General features: G+C 41.2%; 1 protein-coding gene across 2 annotated transcripts in view; it reads left to right on the forward strand.

Moving 5' to 3' along the window:
* Positions 1-16,223, forward strand: part of usp34 (ubiquitin specific peptidase 34) — a 58,568-nt gene that overhangs the window by 21,016 nt on the left and 21,329 nt on the right. The window contains exons 8-40 of one of the 2 annotated variants that reach the window (XM_040004154.1): positions 429-490; positions 653-734; positions 834-926; positions 1,453-1,578; positions 1,694-1,823; positions 2,506-2,636; positions 3,178-3,908; positions 4,306-4,520; positions 4,617-4,735; positions 4,865-4,992; positions 5,301-5,390; positions 5,574-5,669; positions 6,932-7,014; positions 7,595-7,749; positions 8,761-8,874; positions 8,972-9,071; positions 9,214-9,376; positions 9,494-9,620; positions 9,729-9,879; positions 9,984-10,084; positions 10,263-10,478; positions 11,614-11,739; positions 11,847-11,969; positions 12,582-12,665; positions 12,746-12,832; positions 12,959-13,159; positions 13,261-13,343; positions 13,440-13,480; positions 13,571-13,695; positions 14,291-14,443; positions 14,720-14,824; positions 14,950-15,044; positions 15,224-15,528. In XM_040004154.1, the coding sequence (XP_039860088.1) occupies positions 429-490; positions 653-734; positions 834-926; positions 1,453-1,578; positions 1,694-1,823; positions 2,506-2,636; positions 3,178-3,908; positions 4,306-4,520; positions 4,617-4,735; positions 4,865-4,992; positions 5,301-5,390; positions 5,574-5,669; positions 6,932-7,014; positions 7,595-7,749; positions 8,761-8,874; positions 8,972-9,071; positions 9,214-9,376; positions 9,494-9,620; positions 9,729-9,879; positions 9,984-10,084; positions 10,263-10,478; positions 11,614-11,739; positions 11,847-11,969; positions 12,582-12,665; positions 12,746-12,832; positions 12,959-13,159; positions 13,261-13,343; positions 13,440-13,480; positions 13,571-13,695; positions 14,291-14,443; positions 14,720-14,824; positions 14,950-15,044; positions 15,224-15,528 (4,741 nt within the window). The remainder of the gene's footprint in view (positions 1-428; positions 491-652; positions 735-833; positions 927-1,452; positions 1,579-1,693; positions 1,824-2,505; positions 2,637-3,177; positions 3,909-4,305; positions 4,521-4,616; positions 4,736-4,864; positions 4,993-5,300; positions 5,391-5,573; positions 5,670-6,931; positions 7,015-7,594; positions 7,750-8,760; positions 8,875-8,971; positions 9,072-9,213; positions 9,377-9,493; positions 9,621-9,728; positions 9,880-9,983; positions 10,085-10,262; positions 10,479-11,613; positions 11,740-11,846; positions 11,970-12,581; positions 12,666-12,745; positions 12,833-12,958; positions 13,160-13,260; positions 13,344-13,439; positions 13,481-13,570; positions 13,696-14,290; positions 14,444-14,719; positions 14,825-14,949; positions 15,045-15,223; positions 15,529-16,223) is intronic. The other variant, XM_040004155.1, reaches the window with a different exon arrangement.

The following is a 16,223-nucleotide window of genomic DNA, read 5'->3' on the forward strand; positions in this document are numbered from 1 at the left end:
GAACGGATTTAACTCATTCTCACACCCTCATGTAGGTCTGGCTGATTCTAGTTTTCTGTGGACCTTTTGTCAAAATGAGACTTTGCACAAAAATATTTAAGCAATTGGAGATGTCTGTAATATTTGGTGGGAAATAGAGGGATGAATTGTGTTGTATCTGTAAATTTCCTCTTTTGGTGAAAGAACACAAGTAAATGCAGTCCAGGTTTATAAAAAAAAAAAATACTGTTTAAGTGCTAAAATTGAGAATACTTTCACTAAGTATACTCCTAATTGAGGGAAAAAAACATCAAAAACAAACATCTATTATCTATGCTGTCCACTAGATGGTTAAATAAGAGTTATGAGCCAGTGGTGCTGCAGTTACTAATTTGACAGGTTGTGCTTCATTCCTTCACTTATTGCGGGGCATGTTTGTGTTTCTTCAGAATCAGCTGCACACCTTCAACGATGTGTGTAACAACGAATCCCTGGTGTCTGACACAGAAACGTAAGTTAGTGTAAAGAAAAAAGATGCCTGTCCATAAATGCAAGCAAACAGGAAGGATGTGGTGCTATTTTAAACCAGTTTGGGCTAAAAAGAAATAAATAAACAAATAAATAAAATAAAATGGTTCACACAGCGTATTATGATTCTGCTTTTTTCTTTCAGGTCCATAGCAAAGGAACTAGCTGACTGGCTGATCCACAACAATGTAGTGGAGCACATATTTGGCCCAAATTTGCACATTGAGGTGAGACTTTTGGATCCAGTAATGAAAAATGAAAAAACTATTCTGGAGAACATTTCCCCCAGTTTTGCACATTTACATTTGTGTATGTGTGTTTTGTAGATCATTAAACAGTGCCAAGTGATCCTGAATTTCTTGGCTGCAGAGGGCCGGCTCAGCACACAGCACATAGACTGCATCTGGGCTGCAGCTCAGGTAAAATGAGAGACTGTACAGCTTTATTCCACTCCATCATGGGGCAGCCTGCAGTCAAACATCAGTCATACCGAGTGACCGGTGCTGGTATTTCTGCATTGGTGGATTTTTCTGTGTCAGAAGCACTGGGAACAAAACTTTTAAAAACTAGGGGTGTATATGCCACTAAATGGTTTATGCATTTAACAGGGACACTGCACATTAACATACATTGCTGTGAATGTCAGAATTGGCAAAGAAGCCATTTTTCATCTGCAGATGAAGTGGGAACTTGATCTGATTTTTATTTATTCTTTCATTAACTTTAAATGGTTCAAATTCTTCTGTGATTTAATGCAATATTATATTTAGCCTGTATTATATATAATAACTGTACTGTGATGAAATCATGGAAACACTTCAGGTGAATTAGTATGTTCCCTTCAGTATTTTACGATGAGTTGATGAGATTGTTGGCGTTTTGTGTTTAACAACAATAACAGCTTCTTTGTTGTTGTTTTTTTTTTCTTTTGCTTTTAAAAATCAGTTAAAACATTGCAGCCGCTACATCCACGACCTTTTCCCGTCTCTCATTAAAAACCTCGATCCTGTGCCTCTCCGTCATGTCCTCAACCTGGTATCAGGCCTGCATCCGAGCACTCACACCGAGCAGGTACAAAACATTCTGAAGTTGAAGCACTGGGCACAGTTTCACCAACATTGTCTTTAAGTGGTTGTGACGTCGCTATGATGAATTGCTTCTGTGTTTCCCCACTCTCCCCGGACAGACACTGTACTTGGCCTCTATGCTGATTAAGGCCCTCTGGAATAATGCATTGGCAGCAAAAGCCCAGCTCTCCAAACAAAGCTCCTTCGCCTCCCTGCTTAACACCAACATCCCCATGGGCAACAAGAAAGGTCAGCGTGCATGCATTTCAGTACGAAGCCTGTTATTTAAAAAAAAAAAAAAACCCCACCAAAAAACAGTATAATATTTTTGAGGCTTTTTCTTACCACTTCAGTATCTGAGGTTTAGTTTAAAGACAACATGTTTTATATTAGTTGGCTGTGGGACTGGCTGTTTACCATAAATGTAGTTTTTAATTTCTGGTTTTATAACTGGACCTGCCTTCTTCACTAACGATAATTTTAGGATAAAATTTCTTCCAAAATACAAAATGTTCCACAACCCAAGAGATTTCCTGCCACTTGATTTAAAGAAAAGAAACAAGAAACAAGTTTTTAATTTCATTCAATAGTGACTAAAATGATTATATACTCAGTCGCACCTGTCGGGATAATTGATAATGTGATTCTAGGACAGCTGACATCATTTTTGCCGCGTGTCTGCAGATTTCCATTGGCAATATCTACAGTTAAGTTGCAGATATCTGCAGTGTGATTTCCAGATATTTGCATCTTCATCATTAGTTACCGTTCCTCTATATATGTACAGTTTGGTTATGACTTTAGGATGAGTTGTGTTTTTACACAATAAATTCCTGAATCTTCATTAGACCTGGTCAATTCCACTTTCAGACTGTCGATGCGTTATTGAGCCTCAGGATTATACACGGTCTGTCGTCTAATGTGGTTTCAGGTTCACCGGCCGCAAGTCCAGACAGCAGTGACAATAGTGACACACAACACAGTGGAGGCAGCGACATGGAGATGGATGACCAGATGATGACTGGCAGCAAGAGGAATCAGCAAAGACTATCTGACACAGAGGTATAGAGCACATATGGTGACACAATGAACTAGGATCAGGTGGTAGAGCAGGTGTTCTACCAATGTGAAGGTCAGTGGATCGACCCCTGACTTCAGTCTGCATGATGCTGAACCTCAAGTTGCCTCCAGTGCATCTATTAGAGCATGTGTGTGAATGTTAGAAAGTGCTGTAGGAAGGTGGGTACGATTGGCTGAGTGTTGTATGTAAGTACCCGTCCATACAAACAAGAGAATAAAGAGCAGCTGATTTATTTTCCTCTGTAACAGTCATGATTGTTTGAAGTCTGTCCTATCCTTGTGACCTTCTGCACTATGAAGGTCACTTTGACTTTTCTGGCCATAATAATTTTTACTTTGGGTCAAAACTTCAGTCCAGTTTTTGAAATGATTAAAATGACGTATTCTGAAGGGAGTTGAGGCCCTTAAATCTTATACCATGACCTGTTTCTTTGTCTAATGTCTTTCTGTAATGTCTAATTAAAGCCAGGACGTTAACATAAAATGCACAACCAGGTGAAAAGAGCTGCTGTTGTTTCCTCAGGAGTCTATGCAGGGCAGCTCAGATGAAACTGCCAACAGCGTGGAGGAAGGCAGCAGCGGACCAGGCAGCAGCAGTGGCCGCAGCGAGGCTTCCAGCAACGAAGCTGCCTCTAGTCGAGCCAGCCAGTCAGCTGGGAGCCCAGGCAGCGAGCTGCATTCTGATGACATGGCAGATAGCGAGGCCTTAAAGGAGGAGGAAGAGGAGGAGGAGGAAGAGGATGAAGAAGAAGACGAAGAGGAGGATGATGATGACGATGAAGAAGATGAAGATGAGGGTAACCGCTCAGCTGCTGAAGGTGGGCACCAAAAGGAGCCCCGGGAGCAGACTGAGTCAAGGAAAAGGAAAGCCGGGGATGCTCTTGGTGAGGGGGCAGGGCCGAGTGGCCCAGGGGGAGGAGCCAAATCCAAGGTTCTCCCTTTCAACCCAGAAACTTCTGGTATTATGGTAACAGCGGCGACAGCGTCTCTAGAGAGCCGCATGAGAATGCTTGACACTTGTTCAGCATCGTCATCTGCTCGGCCTGATGGGACAGAGACCCAGCAGCAGCCGCCAGATATCAGCCCTTCTCAGATTGTCCAGGGACCTCAGGAGCCTCCCTGTCTCCCGCGACCCGGGGACTTCCTAGGAGAGGCCATGAGCAGTGAACTCTTCAACTGCCGTCGTTTCATTGGCCCTCAGCACCACCACCACCATCACCACCATCATCATCACCACCACCACCATCATGAAGGGTAAGACTGCTACACTTCTGTTTATGAATGGCTAACACAGAGTGTCTGTCTACTGAGCACATATTTTCAAATTAGGGTAGAAATGGAGGGACATTCATGGTATTCTGCATATAGCAATTTTTGTGTGTTTATATACTGTATATTAATAGGTAAGTATAGGATTTTACCTTCTGAGTACAGCTTATGTCCAGCACATATTGTAGTATTAAAGCTGGTTTTAGATGTAAAACATTTTATTGACTGCGGTGTTTATTTTGCATATTTGTCTAAAATCACAAATTTCATCTGTGCTAGGAAACTCTCTGTAGTTATACATGTTAGTTTTTTTTTTTTTTTTTTTTTTTAAATGTACCTGTCAGTCTATCCTTGATCTATAAACCCTAATTTCCTCCCTCAGACCCATGGTGGAGGACATGCTGAGTGCTGATGACGTTAGCTGCAGCAGCTCTCAGGTCAGTGCGAAGTCAGAGAAGAACATGGCTGATTTTGACGGGGAGGAATCGGGCTGTGAGGAGGAGCTAGTCCAGATAAACTCCCATGCTGAGCTCAGCTCCCACCTGCAGCAGCACCTTCCCAACTTGGCCTCCATTTACCATGAGCATCTGGTGCAAGGTGGGCCAAACTATGGAACTAGGACAGTTTAATTTATAACAATAATAATAATAATAGTAGTAAATCTGACCATGTGAATGCTCTTTATCCCCTCAGGTCCAGCTGTTCATAAACATCAGTACTCTAGCAGCCACGCTGTGACTGACATCAACTTGGATAATGTTTGTAAGAAGGGGAACACTCTGCTCTGGGACCTGGTACAAGATGAAGATGCGGTACGACTTCCACTTCTCCAATATTTCCATATAGACAATGCTTTATGTTCACAGAGTTGATAGATGGTGCTTCAGCTAGCTTCAGTAGGATTGTGTAAAATTCATTTTATAATTTGCTTGTGTGTTTAGATTCATCTCTCTGAAGGTCTTATCAATGAAGCTGAGAAACTGCTGTGCTCGCTGGTCTGCTGGTTCACTGACAGACAGATTCGAATGCGCTTTATCGAGGGTTGCCTTGACAACTTGGCCCATCACCGGTAAGAGTGACCTCTTTATTTATTTTTTAAATTGGTGCATAAATGTATAAATACAACACGCTTATGATGTTTAGGACTTATCTCTGATTGAATGTATTGAAAATGAATAATTGGTAGGCACCCGTTCTTGCAGTGCACACATAAAAAGGGTTGCATGTTGTAGCTTCCTGTGCATAGATAAACTACTGATTTATCAACACCAGATAATCATTTCTTGAGCATTTAAAATGTTCATCTTATTTATTTTTGTAATTATTCTCATTTGGGAATCTTGAAAAACTGGACTCTGTCTTCTTCTCTTCTCTCAGGTCAGTTGTGGTTTCCTTGCGTCTACTCCCTAAACTTTTTGGCACTTTCCAGCAATTTGGCTCCAGCTATGACACTCATTGGATCACCATGTAAGTTATACCACTTCTTCAGAGTGCAACAAAAGTCAAATACCATATGAGTTTCAGATACAATTACATGACTCATCAAAGCTGAGTCAAAATATTTGAGTCTTTCTGAAAAAAATAGAAATATGAGTATTGAAGTGTTTTGTTTTGTGAGCCTTGCACTGATTTGGTTGTTGGTTCTGTCAGGTGGGCTGAAAAGGAGCTGCACATGATGAAACTGTTTTTCGACAACCTGCAACACTACATCCAAGAAGTCAGAGAACACCGGCACAAATTTGCACTGTGAGTCTGTCTTACACCACTACTACATATCGACACTACTATACAGAATTTTGAGTCTCCCTTTATTTCTTTATATTTTGCTTGCAAGAAGCCGGACTCGTAATTCTTTTTAAAGTGTTCCCTGAGCTTCTCCAGTCTTTCTGAAATTCTTTGGTTGCTTTTTCACTCAATCCCATCTTTGTTCCTGTCCAGAAACAAGTTAAGTCACTTACCACTGACATATAAATAATTCAAGCAAAACAGCAGCACCTGCTGTAAGTCAAGGTGTGAAGTCGGCTTTACAGACAACTTCGTATCAAATTGTTTGTTAGAAAAGCACATTATTTGTTCTCATTTCTTCAGTTGAATCTACAAAAAAGGCCCAACATGATAGTATGACAAGAATAAAATATCACTTTTGCACCAACAAGTTGATTCACAAACTGCTATTAGCTGGAAACTTTATATATCTTGGGGAAACTGGAGATTTGGAAGACAAGAGAAAATGGTATACTTTCTGTTCTTTATTAAAATTAAGATACTCATATATGCACACTTTAAAAAAAAAAAATTGATTGACCTTAGTTCATTTATTTAAGTTAAAAAATGCTTCCTTTTTCAGTTTATCATTTCTTGTTTGTAATTAATTTGTCAGCTTTCTGAGTCACAGTTTTATTCTCTTAATTATGGCTAGAAAACAAAGCACCTTCCACCTGATAATTCCACATTTAGGAAGAATTGGACACTGAAGTCACTCCTCAGAAAAATCATGCTGACAGTGGAATTCCTGTACCCAATTTAAAATGTCAGTTTTTGTTGTGAGAGCATTAGTGTTACAATTCCTCGTTGAGACTATTCAAGTGTTTGAGTTTTTGGATCTCATTATTGGCCTGAAATTTTATTGGCATGGCCTTTGGGAAAACAAAGATGCGTCTCATGATTCTGTCCACCAGCAAATTCATTTTTATCTTCACATTATCTGCATAACACCTCTTTAGTTCCATTTGATTGCTTTGCTTAATGTTCCCTTGTGTGCAGTTATTTAACCTGCTTTAACCTTTAATGACACTGTAATTGCCCACTAGTGTGATATTTCTGGAGTGCCCATGATAGCAGCCACTGTTCATTTAAATTATTTACACATGCATCTCAAAGACTGCGTTAGCAGAAGTGTGCTTGGTGTCAATACTTCTGAGAGAGCAGTTGGAAGCTTCTGCAAACTGATCTTCAGACATCAGTTCACTTTCTTCACTGTTGACACATAACTCGTCTGTGTTGTGCAGGTACAGTCACAGTGCAGAGGTCCAGGTCCGTCTGCAGTTCCTTACCTGTGTCTTTTCCACACTGGGATCTCCCGACCACTTCAGTAAGATTCCGATACCGTTTATGTACTAGAGTAATATTCTCTGTGAACTAAGATGTTTTTAAAAGACATGCACCTATCCAGAGAGTTGCACAGAGGTAGAGGTGTCTATATTATGCTTTAGTAAATAACAGCTGTGGTTTTCATAACATAACCCTGATCTCTGCTGTGTTTCCACACCACACCATTCACTTCTTGAGGAATATTTTACACCCCAAAAGAGGAAAAAAAAAAATTTAAAGGAGTGAAGTGTTTTCTTAAAGTTTCGTGGTCTTTAGCACTTTACATTTCAGTCGTGATTTCTGAGCCTTTCTTGTTGGGTTCTTTCATTTTACATTGGGGATCTCTAAAATCATCCACCTTTTTAGCGTGTTTACGTGTAATAAAAGAAAATGTGTCTCTTACCTTTTAATCCCCTTTAGAAGGTCTTAGCCTCTTATGTATGGATGTGCAACATAAGCAGATAATTATGGCCAAAAGCCCAAAGATAAGGGGGAAAAGTGGTCTGCGTTATATGAACCCGGTCTGCGTTTGACATCGCTGAACTCTATTTTGTAATTATTTTGGTGTTTGGATTTGTCAGGACTGAGTCTGGAGCAAGTGGATATTCTGTGGCACTGTCTGGTGGAGGACGCTGAATGTTACGATGATGCGTTGCACTGGTTCCTCAACCAGGTCCGCAGCAAAGACCAGCATGCTATGGGCATGGAGACCTACAAACATCTCTTCCTGGAGAAGGTAGTAACAAGACCGTGGATTATAGAATTTTATGGGTGTCCCATGGATAATGAATAAGAATGGCTGTGGAATTTATAGATAATTCCAAAGTGGAGGGACGGGGCAAAAACCTGTGCCCGTTTCGTGTACAACTTGTGACATAAATTAAATTCCATAAATCTCTTAAATGTTTGAAAAAATACCCTTTATTTCCTGTGCTGTGCAACGTTAAATTGGCAGGAAATCTTTCAGTTGGAAAAGAATCATAACATTAAGATTTTCTTTTCTTTTCTTGGTTTCACTATACAGGTTCTCTACAAGAACTGGTTCTCTTCTAGTTCAATTTCTGCGATCTGTTAGTCTGCCTGGCTATCGAGCTCTCTTATCAGCTCCATTTGCACTTGTGCTAGATTTTTTTTTTTAGTTTGTCTGTAGTTGTGCATATAGTATGGCAGTCTACAGGGTGGAAATGTTACACAAGAGGACAGGAGCATGATGTGTTGCTAACACAACTTCAGCTCTTTGCAACCACTTACACAGACAGCATGCTAATGCTAAGCTAGTCAAAAGAACAAAGTGATGTTAGAGCCCAGCCCAGCAGCCAGCCTGAACTTCAATGGGTAACAAAAGCAGTGATGAGCAGTCAGGCTGCAGCCACTGTTCCTACCTCTTCAGGTTTCTACAGCTGCGATTCCTTTAAAGTCTCTTTGTGCTTTTTTTTCCCATCTTCGCTTTGTGTTCATACCTAAATACTAAAAGAAAGATCATATGCGTGTCCTCATTAGAATAGGGCTTTGTGTAAGTGTGTGGGGCTGTAGCCTCAGGTTTATAGTTTAGAGCTGGAAATAAATAATAAATAAAACAAACAGGAACAGAATTTCAGACTATTTCTCATACGTTTATTCAACTGGATGGGTTTAAACTCAGCTGGGGTGGAGCACAATCACGACCCTCTGGGCAGCTTCAGACGAGCAGCAGCCGTGTGTTGATGTTGACTACTTTGTGTTTGTTAATGTCACTGTGTGTCTCCAGATGCCACAGCTGAAACCAGAGACTATCAGCATGACAGGCCTCAACCTCTTTCAGCACCTCTGTAACCTGGCCCGGCTTGCCACTACTGCACTGGACAACGCCTCTAGCTGTGAGGTAAATGGAAACAAAAGCATGTGATGCTCGTAATCAGACATGTTGTCTTCAGACACATTTGAGTAGATGCTTAATTGAGGAATGTCTGTGCCGCCAGCTGTGTGGGATGGACCAGCTGTGGGGGATCGCTCTGAGAGCTCAATCTGCTGATATCAGCCGCGCTGCTATACAGTACATCAACTCCTACTACATCAATGGTCAGTTTTTACTCACTGCACTATGATGAAGTCATGCTTTGTTATGAAATTGTTGTTTTTATTCTTCCGTACCAATAAGAACAAGAAGACTTTGAAAAATTGCTGATCTTAATCTATTAATTCTACTTTTGTGTGTCTCCAGCTGGTAAAACAGGACTGGAGAAGGAACAAGAGTTCATAAGGAAATGTATGGAGAGCCTCCTGATGGCTTCTGCCAACTTGGAGAAGGATGCTCACTCCAGTCTGACCAGCATTGAGAGGGGGTTGCTCATGCTCAAAACACACCTGGAGGCGTTCCGGCGCAGGTACACACACCTGGAATGTTTACATTATGAAAAACTCAGTGGTCAAAATCATTTTATATGAAAAAAAAGCAAACAAACAGTATTGCAGCACATCGTTTTGTCTCTGGTCTGTGGCAGGTTTGCTTACCACCTGCGACAGTGGCAGATCGAGGGGACGGGAATCAGCAGCCACCTTAAAGCTTTGAGTGACAAACAGTCTCTACCTCTTAGGATCGTCTGTCAGCCCGCCGGCCTGCCTGACAAGGTGACACTTTATTAAAAGCAAATAAGTCTTATTGCATAAATACTTATAATGTGCTTCTACAGTACAAGTCAAATGTTTGGACACACTACCCATTACATATTTCTGCAGATGACCATTGAGATGTATCCCAGTGACCAAGTAGCTGACCTGCGAGCTGAGGTGACCCACTGGTACGAGAACCTGCAGAAGGAGCAGATGAACCACCAGGCTCAGCTGCAGGAATTTGGCCAGAGTGGCCGGCAGCCAGGAGACTTCCCAGGTCAGCTCCCTCCATAAAATATTCTCCCTTGCTTTTGTTTGTGTGTCAATGTGTGTGTAAATGTGAGTGAGTCTGTTAGTGAAATGTTGTCTCGTGTTCTGCAGGTGGTTTGATGGGACCGGTCCGGATGATCTCTTCTGGTCATGAACTTACCACAGACTATGATGAGAAGACTCTGCATGAGCTGGGCTTTAAAGACATGCAGGTAACAGTTTGACTTCTCTTCTGTATAAGAAACGGCCAACAGTAGGACAGACTGCAGTTCAGCTCCAGTCTGAAAGATTGTTTTACATCTTTTAACGTTGTTGTCTAATCATGTAAATTTTGATTACATTTGTTCAGTGCAGATGAGTTTTATGAACCATCTTCTTATCTGATCCCAGATGGTATTTGTGTCTCTGGGAGCTCCACGGAGGGAGAGGAAGGGCGAGGGCATCCAACTGCCTGCCTCCTGTCTTCCACCTCCTCAGAAAGAGCACATTCCTATGCTACTGCTCCTTCAGGAGCCACATCTCACCACACTCTTCGACCTGCTGGAGATGCTGGCTTGCTTCAAACCACCCAGCCCAAACACAGAGAAGGTCCAGGAGAGCCCAGAGGTGGGTATTAGTTATGGAAGAACTCCTGAAGGGATGTATACATCATATGGCTGTTATATTGGCTAAAATGTATGGAAAATTGTATTTACTAGGTATAATATTAGACCACATGTAATAATGCAAAAGAGCAGGTATGAACTGAAACCCAGTTTGAGAGGTGAGGTCACTGAAACACAGAAAGTGTTTTAAGGTGTACCTTTGATGTATGTTAGTTGATGTTCACAGTCATGTTCATCCACATGTATAACTACATTTGTGGGTAAGAGACATGCCTCAAGTATGCAAAATGGTTAACATTTCTTGCCTTAGTATTAGAAATATGCTAGACTATTTGTATTTAATTAATGCACAACACCATGTTGTCTAAGATGTTATGTTGCCACCTACTACTCACTGGTGTCATCCTTGGTTACTCCATCGCCTGAAGGCAGCATTGTCAGCGTGTTTCTGTGACAGGAAGTTGTAAACAGACAAATTTGAAAGTAAGACGGGTTCGACAGTTCTTTGGCTGAAAAAATGAACCGTTGCATGTAGGTGTTCAGGAGAAATTACATAAACTGACAAACGTGAAATGATATAAAAGCATTTAACTGGAACAAAGCATAACCAAATTCAGTACAGATGTGTTTATAAAATAACAAAGTGCCACAATTTATCTTTTTTATAAATGTTAAAACATTGTTTGATTTTGGAAGATCAGAATCATTGATTTCTTAAGGCTCTTGAATATGTCCTTTCCTAACTTTGTCCATGAGGGCTGTACTCAGTTTTGGCTATTTTCTTTCAGTTTTCGCAGACTACTTGACATAAATTCTGTTTAATCTGCAAGTAAATTAATCACCAGCCATTGCAGCCATTCCCCAACTCTCTGTGAATGATATTCAAGGTCTTTGATCTGTGCTTGTTGATCAATGGTCATGACAATTTGCATATTAATGATCAAGGAGCTGAACTGACAGCCCATTGTTCACTCAGTCACTTCGATGAGTGACGAAACCTTTCTCCCACTGAGAACGCTACGTCCAGATGAATAGAATCAACCTTTAGGGATTTACTTACCTGGATGAGCATCAAGACAGTCACCAGGAACATCCCTGCTAACTAAAGTTTTGTTTTGTTTTGTTGTTAAACTCAGAGCGCACGATGCGAGGAGCTTCACCTTCACGCAGAGAATTTGTCTCGTCGAGTTTGGGAGCTGCTCATGCTGCTTCCCACCTGTCCCAAAATGTTGCAGGCCTTCCAGAACATCTCAGATGATACGGTCAGTCATCCTGTTTAAATAAGGGCTCTTCAAGAGTTTGTTGTTGATCGCACAAACATAGAATAACTAAATTTGCTCTTAATTTTGTGTTTTTATTTTGTCTGAAGAATGGCGAGGGTTTGTGTTGGAAGGAGCTGCTGAGGATTAAAAGTCCTCACAAGCTGCTGTACGCTCTAGAGATCATCGAGGCTCTGGGAAAGCCCAATCGACGCATCCACAGAGAGTCAACAGTAAGACAGAAAGGATTGATGGCCTCTTTCTGTCCGCAGGTTCCGCTGCCAAGTGTGGAATCTGTAGATGTTAATATAGGGACACGAGTCGATTTAAAACAAATTAACTAAATGGTAGCACCATTACTGCGACTATAGTCTGACTGTAGACACTTTTGTTTTTTAAATTGAGGTACAACTTGTAATCCCAAATATATTTAAATGTAAAGTCACTAAAATCAATATGCTGGGTGCTCTGTACAGTACAGTGAAAAAAGTTTTTGCCCCTTTCTTTAAATATTTGTCACACTTAAATTTTCCAGATTGATAAATTGATAAAAAAGATAACCGAAGAAAATATAAAAATAAATTTTTAAATCATGAGTTCATTTTTGAAGGGAAAAAAGCTATACAAGACTTATGTAAAAAAGTAATTGGCCCTTAAATCCAGAAAAGTTTGGGTAGTTTCTTTCCCCCTATTTGGACTAAAGCCGGCATTAAAAACACTCCATAAATAATGATACTTTAAAGTGCAATGCGTGTTTCATGGAGAACTTGGCATCATCATTTAAAAAACGTAAAATTGTGTTAGTGACAGTATTACTATTTTACTTCTTGCTTGTTCGTTCCCAGGGCAGCTATAGTGACCTGTATCCAGACTCGGACGACTCCAGTGAGGATCAGATAGAAAACAGCAAAAACACCTGGAGCTGCAAGGTACAGCACAACACTAACTCAAGCAGGATGGAAATCAAATTCCTCTCAATCCTGGCTTTAATTGTCTTCTTCTTCTTTAGTTTGTTTCATCTGGAGGTTTACAGCTGCTTTTGGAAATTTTTAATTCGGGCATCCTCGAACCCAAAGACCAAGAATCCTGGACAGTGGTGAGACAGTTTAGTCTACCTTTGTCATTTTCTACATTTTCAGTAGATAGTAGATGTTTTTTATGAGCATATTATTGGACAGACTAATATAAGTAAGTGTTTGGTTTGATGTCCTTTTATCTATAGTGGCTGCTGGACTGTCTGGCCTGCCTGCTGAAGCTGATCTGCCAGTTTGCTGTAGACCCTGCAGACCTGGATTTAGCCTACCACGATGTCTTCTCCTGGTCAGGCCTCTCCGACAGCCAACGTAAAAGGGCATGGCCAGGCAAATCGCGCAAATCCACTGTAGATCATGGCAAAGGCCTGCACATCCCTCGACTGACTGAAGTAACTATTCCAGCTGACTTGTAATGCTTTGTAGCAGAAACTGCCAACAGGACGTTTCTGACTTCTGGATGTTTATCATCGGCTCTTCTGTCTGTTCGCAGGTGTTCCTCAGCCTTGTTCAAGGCACCAACCTGATCCAGCGACTAATCAATGTGGCCTACACTTACGACAACCTTGCACACAGGTTTGCCATACAAAAGCTCAAAAATGTGTTCTTTACTTTTAAATGGACAGCATAGTTGACATGTTTGTTGTTTTGTTTGTTTGTTTTTGTTTGCAGAGTTCTGAAGGCTCAGTCTGACCACAGGTCTCGACACGAAGGTAAGGATTTTACATTTTCAGACGGTGATCATGCTAAAAATGTTAAAAGAAGTAAGCTGGTGGAGTGTGACGGTAATGTTTTACCCACAGTGACTCACTATTCCATGTGGCTGCTGGTGAGCTGGGCTCACTGCTCTTCAACAGTGAAATCCAGTCTGGCTGACAGCGACCACCTGCACGACTGGCTGAAAAAACTCACCCTCCTGATTCCTGAGGTGAGTCTAACATCCACAGCTCCATCACAAGTCAAGAGATATTAATTTACTCCATAAAAAGGTAGAAGTTTTCTTAATGGTCTTGTGATGTTGTATGACAGTATAGATGGATCATTTTTGTGCTTTCTTGAGCTCTCAATAGCATTTTACCGGGACAATGGATGTCAAAAATATTAATCCTTGATGAGTGTTAAAGAATCCTCAGATGGACTTTAAAAATCATTCACATCTAAACTGGTCCCAGTCACACCTCTGTTAAAATGTTCATGAATTTTGTTCCAGACTTGTTTTAGAAATCTTTATAACACTCAATTCAGTTGTTTTTGTAATTACTATTACAGCCTGATGAGGGCGACAAGTTCACATTTCTTTGAGGATAATTTATGCAATTCAGTTGTTTGTGATACCTGAATGCTTCAAGTTTGTTTCATACTTCTGTCGGATCCTCGCCATATTAGCAGCAGGGCAGTAGAGCACAAGCAAGAGCCAGTTGGGAATTTTTACAATTGTGGTTCAGACTTCAGTCGTTTAATCAGCATGTCAGTATGCTTCGCTTTATCATCATTTTGTTGAGGTGTGTTGTTTTTCTTTGTAGCCGGCAGTGAGACACGAGGCATGTAATGGCCTGTACAAGTTGTCTCTGTCAGGTCTGGAGGGAGGAGAGTCCATCAACAGATCCTTCCTGCTGCTCGCCGCCTCCACACTGCTCAAGTTCCTGCCTGACGCCCAGGCCCTCAAACCACTAAGGGTAGGTCTCACACTCAAGTAGCTCAGCCTCTTAAAGGCAAGTACTTGCATGGAAGCGGTACGCTTGTCAGTACTCCTCAGAGGCAACGTTGGACTCAGTTTGACCTTTGCTACTTTGAATCTGGTTTGTTTCTACTAAGCCTTGTTTCTCACATTGGTTTAATGCAGCAGAACCTGACATGCACTCTATTAGATCACATCATGAGACTTTAAGAGTTGATGAATTAACGTTTCATTGGGATGTTCTTAAGCAGTAACTGTGCATTTATATTTGCAGGTCGAAGACTATGAAGAGGAGCCTCTGTTAAGGACAGGCTGTAAGGAATACTTCTGGCTGCTCTGCAAACTCATCGATAACATCCACGTTAAAGATGCGAGCCAGGTGGGAACGTCAAACCACAATGCTGATGATCATACCAACCTGTTGATTTAGTAGATTTGAGTTTGTAGTAACGTTTTGATTTTTGTATTGAGCTGCTGCTAGTATTGATCTGTTTGAACTCACAGAAGGTCTCTCCCTCTCTGTCGCTGGCCGGCTCGATGCAGACCACCCTGCTGGACCTGGATGCTCTTGCCCGACATCTTGCCGACTGCATTAGGAGGTCTGATTGTCACAAACGGAATTTTATGCTCAGTATACAAAGATTTAAAGGATGTTTGCATTTTGCTGAAAGTTCATGCTGACAATATTACTGATGGCAGTGGCTTTTAAAATTAAACCAAATGGCAAATTTCTACAATTGATACCGCCTTGATGTAAACATAACTCTTTCACTTCCAGCCGTGAGATCTTGGACCAACAAGATGGAACAATCGAAGACGATGGCCTGACAGGGCTCCTTCGTCTTGCCACCAGCGTCCTCAAACACAAGCCTCCTTTTAAGTTCTCCCGTGAGGGGCAGGAGTTTCTGAGGGATGTCTACAACCTCCTCTTCCTCCTCCCCAGTCTGGTTGACCGTGCTCAGCCCAAGTGCAAGTCCCACGCTGCAAGGGCCGCCGCCTATGATCTGTTGGTGGAGACGGTTAAGGGCTCGGTAGAAAACTATCGGCTGCTCCATAATTGGGTCATGTCTCAGCACATGCAGGGTGAAGAGCTTCACTTTTTGATTACTTTTATTTGGTAGTGCTCTTTCTGTAGTTTATTTTACTTCTGTGTACTGTGTTTCTGTCTGTATATGCAAGCTACACTCTGTGTCAGTAGTCCTCTGGGTCAGTGATCTGACTCAATTTAAGCTTTGCCACAGTGAATCCAGTCTTCTTCTACAAGACATTGACCCACAATTGGGACTAATGCTGAAGAGACTGGGACACTTTTTGTTGTGAAAGAGTTTTAAAGAGCACTATGAGCTGAAACTACAAAGCTCTACAGAAGTGCAGAATCCTATCATTATTTTAAACTTAATTTTAGATATGTTTTTACACCATGCCTAATTTTAATCATAGCTTTAACAACCAGATTACCAGACTGTTCTCCAAGTTTAGTTTGTTTTAAGGCCATCTGTAATTATGTCGCAAAAGGTTTTGGGCGAGTTGGAAATTCCATTTGCAACCCAATAATACATAGGTGTCAGACTTTGGCCCGCAGCGTAATTACATTTGGCCTGCGAAGCCATACCAAATGACTATCAGAGCTGGCCTACTGGTATTATACAGCTAATATATATATCGTTTAGTATTAAACTTTGCTTGTTCCATATTTAGTTTTTCAGCAAAACCTGTTTGAGTCCATAAGAAAAGATTCATTCTTATATCTGGAGGAAGATTTTTTTTTTTTCCCCCCA

Source organism: Simochromis diagramma, unplaced genomic scaffold (assembly GCF_900408965.1).
Source record: "Simochromis diagramma unplaced genomic scaffold, fSimDia1.1 OVJJ01000565.1, whole genome shotgun sequence".
Classification (NCBI taxonomy): domain Eukaryota; kingdom Metazoa; phylum Chordata; class Actinopteri; order Cichliformes; family Cichlidae; genus Simochromis; species Simochromis diagramma.